The sequence below is a fragment of the Talaromyces stipitatus genome, genomic scaffold, assembly GCF_000003125.1.
Source record: "Talaromyces stipitatus ATCC 10500 scf_1105507295487 genomic scaffold, whole genome shotgun sequence".
Lineage (NCBI taxonomy): Eukaryota > Fungi > Ascomycota > Eurotiomycetes > Eurotiales > Trichocomaceae > Talaromyces > Talaromyces stipitatus.
In genome coordinates this window covers 1,362,624-1,383,353 of record NW_002990120.1, presented here as the reverse complement: position 1 = coordinate 1,383,353, position 20,730 = coordinate 1,362,624, and the positions used below count along the sequence as shown (strand labels likewise).

The 20,730-nt window shown below is 47.6% G+C and overlaps 7 protein-coding genes across 7 annotated transcripts, besides 1 other annotated feature; 2 read left to right on the top strand and 5 right to left on the bottom strand.

Annotated features, from left to right (window-relative positions):
- Positions 1-16: 16 nt before the first annotated feature.
- TSTA_057110 (uncharacterized protein) lies at positions 17-1,157 on the bottom strand. Its single transcript, XM_002487281.1, has 2 exons — positions 353-1,157; positions 17-293 (listed from the first exon to the last, which is right to left on the bottom strand). Exons 1-2 carry the CDS (start codon positions 1,095-1,097, stop codon positions 85-87), a joined length of 954 nt encoding a protein of 317 aa, XP_002487326.1. The 5' UTR covers positions 1,098-1,157; the 3' UTR covers positions 17-84.
- Positions 1,158-1,451: 294 nt separating this feature from the next.
- TSTA_057100 (ribosome biogenesis protein (Bms1), putative) lies at positions 1,452-5,164 on the top strand (the record flags this gene model as incomplete). The annotated part of the gene is made up of 2 exons (XM_002487280.1): positions 1,452-1,509; positions 1,605-5,164. 2 exons carry the CDS (start codon positions 1,452-1,454, stop codon positions 5,084-5,086), a joined length of 3,540 nt encoding a protein of 1,179 aa, XP_002487325.1. The 3' UTR covers positions 5,087-5,164.
- A 1,120-nt stretch (positions 5,165-6,284) lies between these two features.
- On the top strand, positions 6,285-7,678 carry TSTA_057090 (uncharacterized protein; the record flags this gene model as incomplete). Its single annotated transcript, XM_002487279.1, has 2 exons — positions 6,285-6,659; positions 6,722-7,678. 2 exons carry the CDS (start codon positions 6,285-6,287, stop codon positions 7,676-7,678), a joined length of 1,332 nt encoding a protein of 443 aa, XP_002487324.1.
- Positions 7,679-8,182: 504 nt separating this feature from the next.
- Positions 8,183-9,702, bottom strand: TSTA_057080 (uncharacterized protein; the record flags this gene model as incomplete). Its single annotated transcript, XM_002487278.1, has 2 exons — positions 8,183-8,777; positions 8,849-9,702. 2 exons carry the CDS (start codon positions 9,700-9,702, stop codon positions 8,183-8,185), a joined length of 1,449 nt encoding a protein of 482 aa, XP_002487323.1.
- Positions 9,703-12,494: 2,792 nt separating this feature from the next.
- On the bottom strand, positions 12,495-13,251 carry TSTA_057070 (lactoylglutathione lyase (Glo1), putative; the record flags this gene model as incomplete). Its single annotated transcript, XM_002487277.1, has 2 exons — positions 12,495-12,536; positions 12,619-13,251. The coding sequence occupies 2 exons, from the start codon at positions 13,249-13,251 to the stop codon at positions 12,495-12,497; spliced, it is 675 nt and encodes a 224-aa protein (XP_002487322.1).
- A 752-nt stretch (positions 13,252-14,003) lies between these two features.
- On the bottom strand, positions 14,004-16,438 carry TSTA_057060 (CCCH zinc finger and RRM domain protein; the record flags this gene model as incomplete). The annotated part of the gene is made up of 6 exons (XM_002487276.1): positions 14,004-14,321; positions 14,371-15,037; positions 15,076-15,382; positions 15,435-16,097; positions 16,157-16,275; positions 16,374-16,438. 6 exons carry the CDS (start codon positions 16,436-16,438, stop codon positions 14,004-14,006), a joined length of 2,139 nt encoding a protein of 712 aa, XP_002487321.1.
- Positions 16,439-16,859: 421 nt separating this feature from the next.
- TSTA_057050 (translation elongation factor EF-2 subunit, putative) lies at positions 16,860-20,276 on the bottom strand. Its single transcript, XM_002487275.1, has 6 exons — positions 20,115-20,276; positions 19,971-19,986; positions 19,823-19,880; positions 19,096-19,751; positions 17,262-19,037; positions 16,860-17,196 (listed from the first exon to the last, which is right to left on the bottom strand). Exons 1-6 carry the CDS (start codon positions 20,120-20,122, stop codon positions 17,179-17,181), a joined length of 2,532 nt encoding a protein of 843 aa, XP_002487320.1. The 5' UTR covers positions 20,123-20,276; the 3' UTR covers positions 16,860-17,178.
- Positions 20,277-20,297: 21 nt separating this feature from the next.
- Positions 20,298-20,352: a sequence feature (CT-rich).
- Between the last annotated feature and the right edge of the window lie 378 nt (positions 20,353-20,730).

The window sequence follows — 20,730 nt, the reverse complement described above, 5'->3', positions numbered from 1 at the left end:
CCTCATTCCTTTCCTTACAGCTGAAATGAAGTCAATTGCATTATTTAGCAACCTGTCCACTTCCTAATTGTGTAGTTTGTCAAGCTACACACCAACATGCTTGTTGTCTTTGCGATCCTCCCTCGGTGGCATTTTCAGCCCGTGCATTCCCTTGTAACCAGGGCTTTCCGGTTGCTTCCAATCTTTCATGATCTCCGTATCGACGAGACTGTAGACTTCTACCCCCAGAGGACGGCACGTTGCCGCCATATCGCTTCCTTCCTTTCCTTCCCAGCCCCACTGCGAAAGATCGCCTATCATAGATTAGTACTGTGTATTGTGTATACGTAGCACTCATTCAAAGCCTGCTTACCACCTGGACACGCTGAAAGCGCGCAGAGTACATCTACTTCTGCAAAGAATTCAAAATACTCCCCGGGTCGTGCAGGCGATGTCTCCATAAAGTACTTCCCTTGCTCATCCAAGCCCGTCACTTGAAACACATTGAGCACGTCGTGTACGTCAAACTCCGTCAAGCCAAAAGGAACCACTGCGCGAGTCAAGTTCGAATGACAGTGGAAATCAAAGGTTTCTCCGCCCATGAGCAAATTCACGTACGGGTCGCACCGTGTTCCTAGCAAATCGTGAACTCGACCTCCCCACTGAGTTGTTCCAAAGCCTTTGCCTTCCAGCTTATTCCCTTCCGCATCCAAAACGTTGTGCAATTGACCTCCGGCAAGGGAATCACCAGTAATAGTCACCAATGGTCGTAGATATGGCAGATTGGACCATAGGCGGTCGCCAACCGAGACATGCGAGCTGTGAATTTGACGGGTTCGCGCCGCCCACATACGTTCGCGAGGATTATGTGCATTCCAGATGTTGAGATCTCCCACCTGCGGTCCCTCTGGCGTCGTCAATCGACATACCTGGCCTGCTTTAACAACCCACGCCTGTCCGGAACACGGACCAATCGTGAACGTAGTCTCCAATTTGCGAGCAGACGACTCGGCTGCCGTGGCTGCGATTTTCCTATAGACGGGTGAAGATGCGTAAACGGTAGCCGTAGCAGGCGCAGTATACGCCGGTGGCGGTCGTCGGGGAGATCTGGAAGTCATAGCGCGTCGATTTTAGTGCGGACTTATCACTCTGGACAACGTTTATATACCACCAGTCCCAGAGAAAGGTTGAAGTGAATTTATTTGATGATTGACTCACATAGTAGGTCGAATCTCATTGGTTGATATTAGGAGCCACTTTCCTAATATATATTAGCTTGTCCCAGTGTCCAAGCTTTTCTTTTCCGCGGACTGGAAGAAGGTTGTTCCGTCCGATAATGAAGAAATTATTTTGATAAGTTACTCGGCTGGAACGATCTTGCAGCTGCTCGTTTCGGCACAATTTATTTTCTTCTCGATCTGCAGGCCAAAAGAGATTTTAGACGGCGTCTGTCATCCTAGTTTTCTTTCAAGATGGAGGACCAGAAGAATCGAACTCATCACAAGACAAAGGAGAAGAAAAAATATGAAGGTATGCGATCTGATATAAAAATCTTTCTTGTCTACATACTTCCTTCCATTAGATCAGTAGGATTTTTGAGCTGACATATCTGCTTATCGATATAGGTCAAAATCCGAAAGCTTTCGCTTTTTCGAATCCTGGAAAGGGTAAAAGACAGGCTGCAAGGTCCCACGAACTCAAGGAAAAACGTCTACATGTACCTCTCGTCGATCGCCTCCCCGAGGAGGCACCACCAATCATCGTTACAGTCGTTGGGCCTCCTGGAGTTGGCAAGACTACACTGATCAAGTCATTGATAAGACGATACTCGAAACAAACCTTAAGTTCTCCGACAGGCCCTCTTACGGTCGTTACATCGAAGCGCCGACGCTTGACGTTTCTAGAATGTCCTTCAGACTCGTTGGCAAGCATGATCGATGTCGCGAAGATTGCAGATATAGTGTTGCTGATGATTGACGGCAACTACGGATTTGAGATGGAGACTATGGAGTTTTTAAACGTTCTGGCATCCAGTGGTATGCCTGGTAATGTCTTTGGAATCCTCACCCATCTCGACCTTTTTAAGAAGCAAAGCACATTGCAAGCCGCCAAAAAAAGATTGAAACATCGTTTCTGGAGTGAATTATATCAGGGTGCGAAACTATTTTATCTATCTGGAGTCGTCAATGGCCGGTACCCAGATCGTGAAATCCACAATCTATCTCGATTCCTTTCCGTGATGAAAAACCCGCGTCCTCTTGTATGGCGTAATTCGCATCCTTACGCTCTCGCCGATCGGTTTCTTGACATCACGCCGCCAACTGAGATTGAAAAGGACGAAAAATGCGATCGTACAATAGCATTATATGGCTACCTGCGTGGAACAAATTTTCCTGCTCAAGGTGCCCGTGTCCATGTTCCTGGTGTCGGCGATCTTACAGTCTCAGCCATTGAATCTTTACCTGATCCTTGTCCTACGCCTTATATGGACCAGCAAATAGCTAAAGCGACGGGCAAAGGAGGACGGAAGAGATTGGGAGAGAAGCAAAAGTTGTTGTTCGCTCCGATGTCGGATGTTGGTGGTGTTTTGATTGATAAAGATGCGGTTTACATTGATGTCAAGTCCGCGACTTTCAACCGGGAGGCAGATGAAGACGACGAGGACGGAGGATTAGGGGAGCAACTTGTTATGGGTCTCCAAAACGAACGCAAACTACTCGGAGAGGCCGAAGATGGTCTTCAACTGTTCAAAGGCGGTGGAGCAATCTCAAAGGTAGACGCTGAGGCTGACACTGGCCGAAAAGAAAGGCGGCATGTTCGGGCAATGAATGACGATGGCTATGTCTCCGAAGAAGAAGACGAAGGGTTTGGAAGCGGGGATGATGAAGATGAGGTGGAGGGTGACTTAGCCGATGAGGATTTCGATGAGGAGGCAGATTCTGGCGACGAAGCTGAATTCGAAGCACCACCTGACTTGACCCGACATGTTCGTGAGAAGCAGAATGGTGATATCAATGAAAAAGAAGGTGATTTCGCTTTCGCAGACAGCGATTCAGACCTTGGTTCCATTTCTTCTGTGGAAGATCAAGAGTTTGACGACCCCGAAGAAGATGAAGATATATCAGAGGATGACGAAGACGGTGCAGTTCGGTGGAAGAGCAATATGCTAAAGAATGCTAAAGCTCTTCATGGGAAGAAGCCTGCATACCGCGTCATTGACCTTACGCGCATGCTTTATGACGAATCTATCTCGCCTGCCGAGGTGATAGCGAGATGGAAAGGTGAAGATAACGAGCAAGATGAGGAGAATATAGAGGATGAGGAAGAAGATTTCTTCAAAAAGACCGACGCTGAAAAGGAAGAAGAATGGGAAGATCGAACAATACCCGACTTTGACTATGCCGAACTGGAGAAGAAATGGTCGGATCAAGATGCTGTCGAAGCCTTACGACGTCGGTTTGCTACGGCCAGATTAGGTGCTGATGGCAGTGACGACGAAGACGAGGAAGACGGCTCGGGTGATGGACTATCAGACGAGGGAGACGGTGCTTTTGAGGATCTTGAGACCGGCGAAGTCTTCAATGGCTTTGATGAAGGTTCAGGCGATGAGGAGGGGAGCCGAGCCGAAGAGAAAGTTGAAGGTGAAGTGGACCTCGAGGCCGAGCGAGAGCGAAATGCCAAGAGGAAAGAAGAGCTCAAGTTGCGATTCGAAGAAGAAGACAGAGAAGGCTTCGCTAATGCCAGGAACGGCGATCGAAACGAAAGCAAGGGCGATAATGAGTTTGGAGAAGATGATTGGTATGACGCTCAAAAAGCTCAGCTGCAAAAACAGTTGGACATCAACCGCGCCGAATTTGAGTCTCTTGACGCTATCTCCCGTGCTCGCGCAGAAGGTTTCCGAGCAGGTACCTACGCACGTATCGTCTTGGAGAAGGTCCCTTGTGAATTCTCAACCAAGTTCAATCCTCGATATCCCGTTCTTGTTGGCGGGCTGGCACCAACAGAAGAACGTTTCGGCTATGTCCAAGTGCGGATCAAAAGACACCGATGGCATAAGAAGATTCTCAAGACTAATGATCCGCTTATCTTCTCTCTTGGTTGGCGTCGCTTCCAGAGTCTCCCGATCTATAGTATTTCGGACTCGCGTACACGCAACCGCATGTTGAAGTATACACCGGAGCACATGCACTGTTTCGGAACCTTTTACGGACCCCTAGTCGCTCCTAACACTGGTTTCTGTTGTGTGCAGTCCTTTTCGAACAAAATCCCCGGTTTCCGAATTGCTGCTACTGGCGTGGTTCTCAACGTAGACGAGAGCACGGAGATTGTGAAGAAACTCAAACTCACCGGTTATCCGTACAAGATCTTCCGCAATACTGCTTTCATTCGGGACATGTTCAATTCTTCACTGGAAATTACCAAGTTCGAAGGTGCCGCCATTCGTACAGTGTCTGGCATTCGGGGCCAGATCAAGAGAGCCCTCAGCAAACCCGAGGGTCATTTCCGTGCAACTTTCGAAGACAAGATCCTGATGAGCGATATCGTTTTTCTCCGTGCCTGGTATCCGATCAAGCCTCATCGTTTCTACAACCCTGTTACGAACTTGTTAGATATGGATGAAAGTGCACCCGAGGAAAATGGCTGGCAGGGTATGCGCTTGACGGGTGAGGTCCGCAGGGCTGAAGGGATCCCAACGCCCCTTGAAAAAGACTCGAAATATAAACCAATTGAACGCCCCTCGCGCCATTTCAATCCTCTCCGTGTCCCTCGACAACTTGCCAAGGACTTACCCTACAAATCCCAAATCACTCAAATGCGACCCCGCAAGGAGCAGACATACATGCAGAAGCGAGCAGTCGTCCTAGGTGGAGAAGAGAAGAAAGCACGCGACCTCATGCAGAAGCTCAGCACCATGAACAACGAAAAGAGAGCCAAACGTGCCGCAGCACAGGAGGAGCGCCGAAAGGGGTATCGCGCCAAAGTGGCAGAGAACTTGGCCAAGAAAGCCGAGCGTGAGAAACGTGAGAAGAGTGAATATTGGAGACAAGAGGGCAAGAAACGGAAAAACACTGAAGGAGATTCAGGTGGTGGTAAAAAGCGCAGGTGAGCGTTATGATAATCTTGTTTGCCGATGCATTTTGGGCGTTCATCAGTCTTGTTTGCTTGTCTTGGTGTGACATGAAAAGTTTGCAATATACCACCTATTCATGTGTATATAAACATAGACAAATCATTCTCATTCTGCATCTCACTCGTACAAATCTCTGTACAGTCGAACCTCGTCAGTAACTGATGCCTGGAATAGAAGGCCCCAATTAATCACGTGACCCGCGACACGGACGCGTTTCTCCATTTTCTCCCAATCTTTTTCACTCAACAACTGATTTATCGACACCCAAACAACTATTGTTTGTCTCGATTTCAACATGTTGATAGTGTACCCACCATAAATTCGCCCTGATTTCTTGTTAAAGATCCTATCGCAACACTCCATCGATTACCTAGATAGGGTATTCCAGTTTATGCCTGACTAATTGGTCTCTTTAGGGACACAGAACCCATCCTTGCCAATATTCAAAGACACAGCGAAACTCGATTCAATCCTACCCTCTTGGACTCGTTCGGGGGATATAGTGACATTTGCTCCACAACTCTTTGAGGATATTATCAAATTCTTTCTTGACTCCTCCCTCTCCTTTCCGTCAACGGTGAAGAATATCGGGTATCTCCTTCAGCGCTTAAACAATTCTATCATAAATTTCTTCAGTTTTTCTTTGTGTGTCAAATATCCAGGGGAAATCAATCTATGGATATACGTATCCTCTGGTATATATAGTTAGCAATAATCTGCATAATATAAAATGCTGGGTGTGCTGCTCTCCTACCTAGGACTCCCTCCTGTGAAATATCTCGAGGCTTTTCCTACACAAAATTTTCCCACAAACAGGGCAGTGACTGGTACTTTGTTTAATCAATACCTGGCCTGTCACAATTGCTCAGGGAGATCATCGTTGTGCTTGATCCTCCAGGAATTGATTGTGGATAGTTTTGGGTTAGGCTGGATTTATCGCGTGCAATTGGCGCGGGTCGCAACTGCCTGCATATGTAGCAGTTTATGTGCCCAGACAACTCAGGAATATCCAAACACCTTGCACTTCAGTCTTCCTCGATCATTGCATGAGCATTTTCCCGGATTCACCATATTCTGGAGACCATTGGGTCTGTCCACAGATATCGAGCAGACCAGGGTTTATCGCTGGCTCTGAAGATATCCGCGGAGATCGCGTCCCGCGTCTTCCATTGCGATGGATGCCAGCATTCTCACTCCGAAGGCAGCAGCCATGTCAACAGAGGGCATTCCTGGCCAACAACAACGCACAATACCTGCTGCGGTGGGCGACTCTTCATTTTCAATGGATACAAGGATTCATAGAGAGCCAAGGCCGCAGTCGGTGTACGCAGAACCGCTTACCAATGGCCATGTACGAGACCAGCTAGCAAGTCCCTCCAAGTCTCGAAATGACACACGACCACCACCCAGTCGAGGGCATAAGAGGAGCGTGACGGGTGAGATAAAACCGGTTGTGTACGAGAGTCCAAGCCGGACACTGCCGTCCAATGAATTTAGGGCTCACTCGCGAACGACAAGTCTGGACTCCACGGGGAACAGAATTGCAGAGGTGAGAAATTGATCTCAAAGCATATAAGTTGAAGGGAACCCTACTAACTAGAGTATTTATAGTTATCTGCCCAGCTCCGAGCTCGTCTATCGTATGCCGCGGCCAAGATAGAACAAAGTCGGCAATTGCGGCCGCAAGGAGAGAACATTTCGCAGAGAAATATACCTGGCGTGCAGAGTACAAGACAATCGGTCCAAGAACTCCGTCAACCGTATAGCGACTCCTTAGGACTGGCACACAATCATGTCATCAGCTCGGGTATGAACGGCGGTACTGGCCAAGCTGGTGCAAACGCCGGACCGCAGTCATTGTCCCTATCGCAAACTCCCAAGCTTGCATCACCAGTTGATATTGTCACAGGGGATAGATTGAAGACTGTGCGGCGACGACCCAACCCCAATGAAGCCGATGGTTCTACTTCTCATGCTTCAACGCCCCGACACCGTCGTTATCATTCGGAACAAGAAGGAAGGACCGTTCTTACTGCTGGATCTAGACTGGCCGGTACGGTCGATGCAAGTCCATTGCGTCCCAAGATTAATCTCCAAGCTTCTACTCCTTCGTTAGCAAGTAATCGGTCTTCTTTAAAGCGAAGAACACCATCTCAGAACGCACTTATGGAAAAGGATGCCATTGAAACGCTTCTATTCATGTCGAGCCCGGAGAATTCCGGCTACCATTCCAGCTCTCGAGCAAGAAAGTCTAGTATGAATGTCAGCATTGAAGCTCAGATGGCCATCAATGCGCATAACTCATCACAAGGGAGCAGTACATCTGGGACTAGGCAAATGGCACCATTCAATTTTCTTGAGAACGACGTAATACGGACCGCAGTTCCTGTCCCAGTGGCTGGCCATGGTCCTGTTGACTTGGAAGCACAGGCAGGCGATGAGATTGACCGACTCTTAGACCAAATGGAAGTCGACAGAGGTCGCGATGTCGGGTTGATGTCTTATGACTTCGGTATTAACGGCGGTGATCAGTCTCAATTTTATCAATCCAGCAGTACCAACAGATGAAGGCTTACTATACTCAAAGTATCACATGGTGAAACACTTGCTCACACTCATTCGATTATCAGTGAACGTCGAAGGGTCCACGACAGTGGCCTAGGCTTTGGATGACAAGCGAATCACTGTTTGATAGCCATTCCGGTAGCTGCAGAAGGCGTCTCGATCCATGTCGATTAAAAAGACTTCAGGTCGATGATCTGGATGGCGCAGACCTAAGATTTGAACATTAAGTTTCATTCTGGGTACTAATGCTAACAGGAAGAAAGATACATAAATGGGCTCAATGCGAAAACTCCCAAATACTCATGCAAACGAATCTTATCTATCCAGCCTCAGTGCGAATGAAGGTGCATCAACACAATGGGTCGAACATAGATATCAAAGGGCCGAGAAAAGGAAGTGTGTTATCCGTTACTTGTGGTATATTCTTATCTGCCCGACACTATCACCCAGCGCTCACCGCTTTCCCCCATTGCAGCACAAGCGAAAGTGAGGCGATTATAAGAAGAGCTAGCCCGAGGATGCATGTTCCTGTTTTTCGGCATCTCCTAGTTTTCTAGATGCATGTAATTCCCTTTTTAGGGTTTGCACTTCCTCTTGCAACTGCCTTACCATCTTTTTTGCCGCTACATATCCGGCCTCCACCTCCTCCAGCTGTCCAGGTTTAATTTGACGCCCCGTCAGCGGGTCTCGGTATCGGCATCGCTTCCCTTGCTTTTGGCATAAGGAACACGATGGGTATTTGTGGTCGCACGGCTGCTTCAGCTTATTGCAGGTACGACAAGCCATCCTCGGTGGCTTATAGTCGGTGGCTTTCCCTTCCACCTCAGCCTCTCCGTCCGAAACATTATCGTCCCCGGAGTAGTACTCATTGTGAAAGGGGTCATAATCCCCTGGTGCGCTTTCGCGCACGAGGCCCACTGGTACATGCTCACGGCGATTCAAATGTCTCGATTTCTTCCCCGTCGAGGGAGCTGGGGACGATTCGACAATGACAGCGTTGGTTTCAGGTTGCCCCTTCCGCCTATAGTAGTATTCCTTCTTGGACATTACTTCATTAGAAACACGTCCAAAAAGTCTATAGACACCTGGAGGGCGCGGTGCCCTGTGACAGATGTCGCCAGTACCTTTACCTTTCATGTCAGTCTGGGTTTCTTGATTTCGTTGCTGGCATACAATCCGGCATTGAGCATTCCATTCTCACCTATCCTCGAAGATTTAGGCCGATTTGAGTCATCCCATTCGTAAATGCGGTCCTCATATTTTGTCGGTTTCTCAACCAAACGTCTCTTGCGACTATTATTTCTTTCATGAGGACCGCAGTCCGTGTGGGAATCCTCGCCATCCTCTCGACTGCGCTTTCGTTTTATGTCCATGTTATTCGGGATCTTATCCCCCTGGACTGTGCTTTCACTTCCCTCGCGGTTCCCTGTCAATGAAGTATTAATATCAGTAACGGTGATGGTGACAGTAACCGTGGGAATTTTACCTGTTCGCCTCGGCTCACGCTTCATCCCCTTGTCACTACGAGTCTTTCTCGGCGGTTTCTGCACGGCTTTTGCTTTATCAGCCTTAGATACGAGGCAAGATAGACCAGGTTTAGAATCTTGTGTCTGATGCTTACCTGGTTTGCTGATGGCGCTATAACCAGCGACTCCTGGAGTACTCAAGGCCGTAGACCCATACTCTGAGGGAAGGGGAGAGCTGTTATACGGCAGCCCCGTAGGTGCCGGAATATTATGTGAATGCTGGAATCCAGTCTGAAACGGATTTTCTCTTACGATCCGGCTATACTGATCGTCCAGCCAACTAGCGTCAGCCGCGTCTTCGATATTTGTATCGAAGTTGAGGCTCGATGCCTCAAAGCTAGGCATCGTATTGTTGGTAGGCATCGTGTTGGAGGAGAGACCATGCGTCTCATTTGGAGCGACGTCCTGTGTTTCCCCGGCATTCTCAACCAGCCATCTATCAAAATCGAATTCGATTGGGATTATATCCTGGGATATCCAGGCGTTTTGGTCAAGAGACATGATGAAGAGATGAAGAATAAACAGTTTGATAAGAATGTTTCGTTTCAAGAGGATTTGTAGGGAGTTGGAAATTTTATTTGGTGTGTTATGGTGGAGGAAGGAAAGAAAATAGAACCCTCACACTGCTCTTAAAATACTATGCTGCGGCGCTACGCCAAAATGGAAAATGGGGTTTTAACGCATTTGTGCAAATATACTCTAATCAACAGACAATGTTTGGAACTACTCTTCATTTTGATGGCGGATAGCCCTACAACAATCATCTGATCACTGTTATGGGATCTTACTGGGGAGTTATCCAACATATTTTTGTCAGAGTCACCAGTAGTTTTCTTGCTAATTCGCTGTTCGATCTCTCAATACAGAGCAAGAGACTGGGTTTGTGAACTAAAGACACTAACAGAATCCTTGAGATCTATAAGTGAAAGGTTCATGAACCAGATCCCTAACAGTCTAGGCTTGTTAGATTTTGGAGAGGCTGTTCTGGCTCTTTGTATAGCCATTGTCTAGGCAGTTTAACAGCGCTGATATCATGTCCGTCATGTATAACTTTTGCATATGGTTTACCAGTATCTTTCATTTAATACCAAACTTGGAAACATTTGATATTTCATGAAGTGTCCCAGTCATTAATCCAAATTGGCCATAGCCCAAAGGCATTGTCGGTGCCTCGAAGGGCATCTTTACAAAGCCTTGATATCAACGATTGGTCCATAGCAATGATCGTCAATTTGACAGGTACTAGCACTCGTTGAACCGAGTGGAGCCCGAAACAAACGATCATGAGGTCCCCGAGCTTTGTCAACGTATACACGGCTGAGTTTCATATCTCCGGCATAAAGGAAATACATCCCCGTGCCGAAATCGTGACGCTGCTGCCTAAACAGTTTTAAACTCCCGGCGGTCGTTTCTCTGAAGAATAGTACGAGGTATAGTATGATCCAGTAGTCAGCCCACGAGTTCTTTATTCCAGGGAGCTGCGTGCCAGCAACATATGTGGGCCACCACGATGCTAATGCATATCATTTTACAGTTTCTCCGCAATATACCCAAGACTCCAAGAATAGAGCCCATCCTATTGGCTCAATCTTTCTCTCTTTTCCTCGAGTCCCTGTCGTGATTTAGAAGCGGAGTGGCTAGCGTCGTCATTCCGGCCCGTGTGGATTCTACTAACCATGATCACCGCTATGAGCAAGGTATCAGGATAGCTGCTGGCCAGAATCTCGCTTTACTTCTAATCCTTCTATCCTACCACATGTCTCAAGGTTTCAAATCAAATGATGTCTGATGTACCCTATCAGATAGGTATGGGAAACTAACTCCGTCGAGATGAAAGCATCAGCTCATGTAGCACTATGAAATATAAGATTGAAGGGTGTAATACTGTAGATTCTAAGGTGTACATGTATATCTTTGATCGTGGCTGGGACTTTACTAGCAGAATCAAATGCCAGCAAACCAACCTGACTTTGAACTTTAGACATCGTTGACAAAAAGCCCTAACATCCGAACGGGGAGCCGATTCCGCGCGGTTATCTGTGGAGATTGATTAAAAGTGGGTCCAGATCTTGCAGCCGTCGGGGCTCGACCAGGAAAATATTGCATGCAGATTGCGTCCCGAGTTGCCGAAACTTAGTGACGAATACCTGCAAGATAGTTAGGTAGTCGGTCCAATAAATTTATCGAAAGTTGTCCTCGTGTTTGTGACTATTGAAAACTGCTTTTGAGTCAGGTATTATACTGGGGACAAAGACTCATTACCTGGCCAATCATATAGCTGTTAAAACTTCCTCACCATCAACCTCCTCAGACTGCGCCCAGCCTCCACCCACTTAGCCGCACTGGGTACCGGTACCTGCAGCTGTCATATTCCACTGTGCTTTTGTTACACCAGCCTTATCACTAGGCTGCTTCCATGGCAATTGACAAATAGAACAAGGCAGATGAAAGAAATTGATGTAATGGTAATAATATGCTGTATTTCACGGTGAACTATCTAGGAAACTGGTTCACTAAACAGGTCACCGCAGAAGTAAACAAATTTGCTTATTAATGACTCACCAATTTTATTTGTGGTAAGAGAACAAAGACGTTGTTTATATTTGATTGGTTTTCTATGTAGCTCTTATGGCCGGGTATGCATCCTTGAAGTTTCCTCATCCACATGCATTAACATTTTTTACCATCTGGTCATATATGGATGCCACAGGACGGGAAAAAAGGTTTTTTATTTTTGGATTCTCTTTGAATCTTATATATGAAGGTAGAATTTGCTCTTCCCGATTATTTAGATCTCAGCATCTTACATGGATGTCAACGTTACACTTGCTTCTGGATCAGTGTCAATCTTCCAATTTTTCTGCATTGGGTTGACAGTCTCAGATTCTTTGCTGATAAAACCAAATCAAGTCTGTCAATCTCCAGGGGCCAGTGACTGAAGTATTGCGAACTTGCGGCAAATTTGGACAATTATCTTCATCAAAGTATTCCCAAGGCCACTTCTCCGAGCTACTTCGTCCATAAGGGTACTGTACGATACCAAGGTAATGTCAACTCTATAGTGAGTGACTGCGTGAAGGGAATACTAATGTAGGAGTTTGGGTTAAGCGAAGTAGGTCAGGTATGACACTTGCACTGGGCGGTTTCTACGCATATCGAATGTGTCGATGAGCCTCATAGACAGAATCTGATGCGTACTGTTGATATATTTAGGTACTGAACTGCTACTCCAGTTCTTCATCCATACAAAATTAATGCGCAATTAGCCCTTCCTCTTCCTTCGCAATTCTCAATCACTTCATGTTCTGCGGCACAAGCTCTATCCAGTATCCGTTCTATGAGATGAGTATGTCAGCCGAGTGGAAGAGACAAGAATTCCTACTGATCAGGAAACAATAGAAACGAAGATGGACTTACGGGATCTTCAACAAACCCTATCTGCGAAAGCACATGCTTGTAACCCTCATGCAACTCGCCCACACCAGCACCCAACTCCGAGCTCTCCCACTCCGTAATCGGCACATGTTCCCTTTCCGCATAACCCACATCCTTCAACACATTCACTCCATTCTCTTTCAGCCTCTGAAGCGCCGCAGGAACATCCGGTACCGTAAAACCAACATGTCCAAACCCCAACCACGGCGCCACATTCCCACTCTGCAATTTATACTCCTCCTTCGACAATTTCTCCGTTCCGTGAATATGCACCAGCTCAATTAGCCCCTTCGTCTTGGTGAGGACATCATTCGGAACGGTGTTCTGTGCATATAGTTTAGGATGTGCGCGCTCGGCTTCGGTTTGTGGATGACCCAAGTAATAGACTGAGCATGGACCGGTGTTCATTGCAAAGATGGTACGGAGACCCATTAGGTCTATGTAGAAGTGGAGCGATTCGCTGGGATCGTGGATTCTGAGCATGAGATGGTTCAAGTGGAAGCCTTCTGTTGTGTTGGGGGAAACTGCAGGATCGAGGCCATGGCCGCCTGGGAGGTGTCTTCCCACTGGTAGGGGAGGGAGGGGAGAAGGGAATGAATTTGGCACTGGTGTCATTTTTACCCCCAAGTTGTATATTGTAGCATCCAATATGATTCAATGGCTTGTTGCTATTGACCTCCGGGGGATTTTTAAGATTCCAATGTTGCATCAATTGATGTGTTGAACGTTTCAAGATTGAGATGAGGACGGGGGATCTGAATATCCAATCGGTCAGTATAGAACTGAAGGACAAAACCAAAGAACAACTACCTAAAAATTTCCCCAGAAAAGCGAGTCGTCTCTATTTAACTATTCAATGTTCGTATCTCTTCAGTAAGTTGAATGTGTTCAAAGCGATAATATATGCCCCCGGCAAACCTTGGAATGCAGTGCTCTCTCCGCACGGGGTATCCCCAAAGTCCGGGGAGGACCTCCGCAACCCTAATTGTACCTACTGGCTCGCTAGTAGACCAGAGAAAGGACCAGTTGACACGATCTGGAGTATTTGATGCCCAGGTAGTATATTCAGTGAACTAATTACAGGATTAGAAGAAGTGGGATTTGAACAGAGCATCAATTGATAACAACGTAGACTCGGCCCCGGAAAAGTAGCCGTACCATTTGCCCAGCTGATCTTCCTCATAGGTGCAGTAGATCAGTATTCAGTTACCTACGGAAGAAACCTCGTGGCTATGTAAATAGGAACGAAGAAAATATAAACTCAAAATTTTGTACTGATAATACACCAGGCGACTAACTCCGTGATGCATCGTTAAAAAAAGTGAATACTACTCCTGGACTAATCAATCAGATAGTACATCGTATCATTACAATCCAATTCCCCAACTATCCTCATCATCTGCAACATCGTAGTCGACTTCGCCCATGTTCTCATGGCCATTTGTACCTCCGGCATTTTCCATCGTAGAATCTTCGTTCTGTTTATTTGCAGAGGAGAATGCACCTGTACTAGCAGACGTGGAGATGGGAGGATTGGGAACCCATGACTTTTCGACTTTTCCAACAGAGGGAATCTCTGATGGGCCGAACATGAGCTTTTCTGCAAGGTAGCGCTCTTTGAATGTGACGACTAGAGTATCAGGGCGATCGGGACTAGGCTCAATAGATTCGTATTCACCAATGCCCTGTATCTAGTTAGCGTCAAGTTTAAAAATCAAGCGGAGAGAGACTTACGATGAGATGTTGGCGTAAAGCTTCATCCTTTTCGGAATTGAAATCAACACCAGAAATGGCAACTCGCTTGGGCCGGTTGTCCAAACGCAAAACGCCACCACGACCACTACCGCGAGGAGCACCCCGGCCACGGTAGGATCCCCTGTATGAACCACGGAATGAGGGATCGAGGCCGCGTCCTCGTCCACGATAGCCACCAAGGCCTCGTCCGCGTCCTCTAAAAGATTGAGCGCTGCTTTCCGGGTCGATTCCCAAACTTTTAGCCTCGGCTTCCAAAGCTGCGAGTTGAGCACGCAAGGACTTGGTCTGTTCGCTGACATTCTCATCTCCAGCTGTCTCAGAACCATTTTCTGTATTTCCAGTATCTTCAGTTGCTGCCGCTGTTTCTCCAAGTCGTTTCAGCAGCTTAGCCTTCTCCTCTTGCTGTTTCTTCAAGAGCTCTTCACGCTGTTTCTCAAGAGCAAGTCGGGCTTCCTCTGCTTCCTTACGCCTTTTCATTCTCTCCTCGTGCAATCTTTGCGCCTCGGCTTGCTGCTTCTCAAACTCTTCTCTATCGAACATGGGCGTGTCCTGGTCTGCTCCGGCTGACTGACCATTTGCATCAGGCTTGTTCTGAGACTTGTGCCAGTATACCTTCACGAAACGATTGTCAAAGATAGCTTTAGGGCTTGACCATGCACGACGAGCGCCTCATGATCATCAAACTTGATAATTGCCAGGCTCTTCTTGAATCCTTGCATGTTGATTTCGGCAATATTACCAAACTCCGAGAAGTAATCGCGAATCACTTGCTCTTGGTATTTGTCTTCGGGGATATTTTCGACAACAACCGTGGTATTCGTTTTGTCGTCACTAGGTCCAACATGCGAGAATTCTGAGCGACCCCCACGACCTCTTGACGAGAAACCACCGCGGTCACCGCGACCTCGTCCCCGGCCACGTCCCCGGTCTGATCCTCTCGCATCATCCTTACCTTGTACGTCGAAAATGGTGGCATTGGTAGGATCGTACTCTTTTTTACTATTAGCAGAGAAACAATGCAACAGAGACAAATTTCAACTCACCATCACTGCCAGGAGGAATAGCGACTGGCCCTTGTCCGTGTTTGTATGGACATGCAGCTCCCATATAGCAAATACCATTGGTCTCATAAAATGGACAAGGCTCACTCGACTTCGCTTGATCGCCACCTTGTTGTCCAGGTACTGGCATTGGCGGGAGTCCCGGCATCTGAGGAAATCCCATACTTTGTAAGGCCATCATTGCGGCCATTGGATCGTTTTGATCAAACCCAGGGAAGCCCGGCGGCATTGGAGGGAATCCAGACATGCCAGCTTGGAATTGGTCAGGAAGTGGACCAAGGCCTCTGCCTCGGCCATTCATCCGGTCACCACGGCCCATACCACCACGCCGTGTACGTGGGGTTTTAAATGACCTTCCGCCTCGTTGCGCATCGGCCAGTTGGTTATCTTGCTGGAAGCCTTCGTGGAATGTACGCTTGCGCGAGTTTTGACCATTTCCCCAAGCATCCTGAGACAGAGTCTGTGGCACGAAATTTTGGGCGGCAGGATTGAAACCAGAAGGTTGTTGAAGGGGAGCAGCAGTAGGAATAGCAGGTTGGACTTGAGCTTGCTGAGTTGCGACTGGAGTAGGGGCAGGAACTGGAGCGGGAGGTTGAGTTTTAGGTCCGTATTTAGCGAAGATTTCGTCAACAAACTGAACAGTATCTAGACATATTATGTTAGTCTAAATAACGTTACTAGAAATAGCGAGTAACACAACTAACTCTCTTTCAAAAAGTCTTCCAAGTTCTCAATAGATGCTTGACGGATTTCATCATCGGGCGCATCGGATCGAATAAGTGCAAGGACATAATCAGCCAGAACGTCGGAATCAGCGTCGGAGCTAGATTGAGGGAAAAAAAACGTCGAATGTAAGCATGAGCCTTTGCAAAAGCGCGACTTCGCACGTATGAGTAGATGCGCAAAAAAGAGAGTACTTACATATCCTCTAATCTCTTGACCACCCAGGTCTTTACATTCGCAGCTTCTTCCTCTGTGAACTTCATGATGGGCTTGTGGCTTGGACAGCTTGAAGCTATCCTAGACGCCTATGCGTAGCGATTCTAGCTCGCAGAAGCAAGGGAAGTAGTGCAGCAATCGCGGACTGAGGTAGGTCTAAAAGATGGCCGAACGACAGTGTGTAGCAAAAAAATCAATCATATACACATATTTTGACAAAACCAGGTACAATCCAGCTGCAATTATCGACGATTCAGTTGGAAAAAGAGATGGTGACAGCTTGAACTTTTTGGATGTCAGAGTTCACACGGTTGTGAAAATCATAACTAAGATCACGTGATTTACTAGGTACCTACTCAGTAGTACTGTAGCAGAGCAACAGCTGATATTGTAGGGAATTACAGAGTACAAAGAATTGTATCTAGAAGATTTAAGAATTTCTATAAGAGCCTACATGAAAGCTTGTTTATGAGTGCAATATTTATATTGTTCTTCTTCTCAAGTGCTTTTTTAGAAAACTAAACAAATTTCAAAATTCACACTCATCACATAACAAAATGAAATAGCGAACCACGACCCTCCGGCCAGTATTCTACTGAAATCCCATTCCCAGTGACCGAACTGCATCATACAGGAGGCGAGGGCTTTATTCATCAAGGTTAACATTGGTATCATATCATGTCTCGCCTATTTCCCGTTCAGGCATCTGGATTCGTCATACTCGTAACAATTGGCGCCCAGTTGTCATCAAGGCGAGATTAGTCCGACTAACGACCTGTATAATGTTTTACAGCTTGTCATAGTACTAGAAAGAAATGAGAAATTAGCATCATTCATAAAGTCAGGATTGCTGCATTTATATTGACTTACGTTGTCATATCCAGGAACTTGTTCCTTGAGACCCTTGCGCTTACGAGTCTCAGCAATGATCTGACCGGGTTTGGTGGTGGGGTCAAGAGGAGAGCCACCAGGAAGGATAGCCCAGTGATCGAAGACGGATTGAGGGAAGGCCTGTCCACCGGTAGCAGCGCGGAGATCTCCGTTGAAACCGAAAGACTCGTTGACAGGCATGTAGGCCTTGACAGTGAAGAGAGGAGTACCAACACGCTGCTCCTCAGTGTAGACGTGACCACGACGACGAGTGAGGACACCGTAGATACCACCCATAGCCTGCTCGGGAACCTGGATTTCGACATTGAAGATAGGCTCCAAAAGACCGGGCTCGGCAAGGAGAGTAGCGGCGTAGAGCACACGACGAGCGGTGGGGATGATCTGACCACCACCACGGTGGATAGCGTCAGCGTGGAGGGTCACGTCCATGACGTTGAAGCGGACGGAACGCATAGGCTCCTCAGCAATAGGACCTTCACGGGTAGCCCACTGGAAACCGGAGACGAAGGAATCTTTGATTTCGTTCAAGTACTGGACAGCCTTGGTCTGGTCAACGAGCAAGTTGGCACCAGTGGTGTCAGGACCGAAAGCCCAGATCTTACGGGCATCGGTAACATCCCAGCCGTAGTCATCAGCAAGGACACGAGCACGGGCCTTGAAGTCGTCACGAGGGGTGATCTTGCCGCTCTCAATGGCTTGGGAGACCTCCTCGGTAAGAGGCTCAGCATCAACGTAGAGACGGTTGTGCTTGTTGGGGGACTTGGACAAGGCAGTCATGCTGGACTTGGCACCAACAGTCTCACGGTATTGGGTGACAGGGTCAGAGATACGGAGGGGAACACCAGCGTGGTCTTCCTCAAGATCCTTCAAGCAAATTTCCAAGTGAAGTTCACCAGCACCGGCAACGACGTGTTCACCGGACTCGTTGATGGAGACCTGGACACAAGGATCGGACTTGGAGAGACGCTTGAGACCTTCGACAAGCTTGGGAAGATCGTTGGCGTTCTTGACCTCAACGGAGCGACGCACGACAGGGGAGACAGAGAACTTCATGACCTTCAAGTTGTGGGCAGTCTCAGAGGTGGTGAGAGTACCAGACTTGAGCAAGAACTGGTCAACACCGACGAGACCGACGATGTTACCGGCGGGCACATCTTCGATGGGCTCAACGAAACGACCCATCATGAGAATGGTACGCTGGATAGCCTTGATGGACAAATCCTCCTTCTTGCCAGGGGTGTAGTTAGGACCCTGGATACGGACCTTAAGACCAGACTTGACGGTACCGGAGAAGACACGACCGAAAGCGAAGAAACGGCCCTTATCGGAGGTCGGCACCATCTTGGAGACGTAAAGCATGAGAGGGCCCTTGGCGTTACAGTCACGGATGGAAATGCAAGCTTCGTCATCAGTAGGACCCTCGTACAAGGTCTCGGCACGGTATTTCTGAGCAGTAACGGGGGAAGGAAGGTGAAGAACCATCATCTCCATAAGAGCGTCAGCAGCAGGCAAGAACTTGCGCATGACAACCTTCAAGAGAGCCTTGCCCTCAAGATCCTTCTCCTCAGAGGCAAGCTTGATGTCGAGCTTCTCAACAAGAGTGGCGATTTCTTCCTTCTTGTTGTGGGTGATAGCAGCAAAGATCTTGAAGATAGGGTCCAAGATGAACTGGTTGAAGGCACGCTCAAGAGGCTTGCCCTCGTATGTGTCGGACTTGGTCCACTTCTTGGTCTTGGGGTTGAAGAAGTTGTCGCCCTTTGATATATACGTTAGCAATCATGATATTCAGCAGAATCAGCAAGGAGATCATTACCCAGAGACGCTCCATCATCTTCTTGCGGTCAACACCGAACTTCTTGGCGTACTTGACAGCGAACTGACGGACGGTGAAAGCCCATCCGTGAAGACCGGAACCGAAGGCAATGGTACCACGGTCAGGGTAGACCTGGACATCTCCGAGAGCCTTGTCGAAGTAGGTAGCAATGATGACGTTGACGGACTCGATGGTACGGGAGAAAGATTGGTAAAGATCTTCCTTGGAGACCTGGAGTTCGAGAAGGGCACGGTCGACCTTGTTGATGATAACAACGGGCTTAATACGCTCACCGAGAGCCTGACGAAGGACAGTCTCGGTCTGCACACAAACACCCTCGACGGTGTCGACGACGACCAAAGCACCGTCAGTGACACGGAGAGCAGCAGTGACCTCAGAAGAGAAATCGACGTGACCGGGCGAGTCGATCAAGTTGATCAAGAACTCGTTACCATCGACCTTTTGAGGGATATCCTTGAGATCCTCCTCATCGGGCAAGTGGGCATAAAGAGAGATGGCAGTGGACTTGATAGTGATACCACGCTCCTGTTCATCTGCACGTGTATCCGTAAACCGGGCTTCACCGGCCTTGGCGGCTGAAATGATACCAGCACGCTGAACGAGGGAATCGGTCAGGGTGGACTTTCCGTGGTCGACTATTATACCGGTGATATTAGTTTTTCGGTTCCCAGCTCACTATACAGAATTTTTTCGAGGGTTGACATACCATGAGCAATGACGGACATGTTACGGATGTTGGCCGGACGGTCCATCAAGGCCCGGATCTGTGATTATCTAGTCAGCATTTATGCGTTGCGTAGAGCGGATAATTCAGCCTGTCTCATTCGAGGGGCTGTAGTAGAGCATGTACGAACCTCTTCGATAGTGAAGCTATAAGACAAGAGGTTAGCACGCAGTTCATTATATCGGTATCAAAATAATCGACGAATTCATCGAAACAAGAATCCTTGAAGATGCCTCTAGCATATTGATGCCATAGAGACGAGGTGTTGACTTACTGAACCATTTTGGCGACTTTTTTCTTCTCAACGGCCTATAGAGGCGGGGTTGTGGGATTTGAAAATGTGGGAGATAAAAAACAACACACAGGTTGATCAGGACCGAGGACTTGCTCGACCTGACTGCTCTAAGGAGAGAGAGAACCTGTCTGCGCTACTCCTAGGGGTGGTTAAGAGAGCTGAAGGGATGGGGAAAGGAAGAGGAGAGGAAGAGAGAGAGGAAGAAATAGAGGGAGAGAAAAAAAAGCGAGACAGAGAGGGGAGGAGCGACGGGTTTAAGTGGGGAAACACCGGCTCCGTCTGTGAATAATGAATGTCCTGCCAGCTCATGTTCCCGCCTACAATTACGATTTGCATTCTTTTGATCTATTTTACTTGATGATGTTATATAGCTTTTTATTGATATCTATTATCTAGCTGTCATTATACTAAGGACAGCTAATGTATGGACATCAACAAGTGCAGCGAGAAAGTGCAAGTGGTGATGACATATGTACAACTGGAACAGTATTTGTGCGTCGAGAAACATTAATAATCCGGTTGGCCAGCAAAAGAGAGCAGCCTTAGGCATTCAGAGCAGAAAAAAAATTTTGCCCCTCGTTTATTCCAGCGGCCC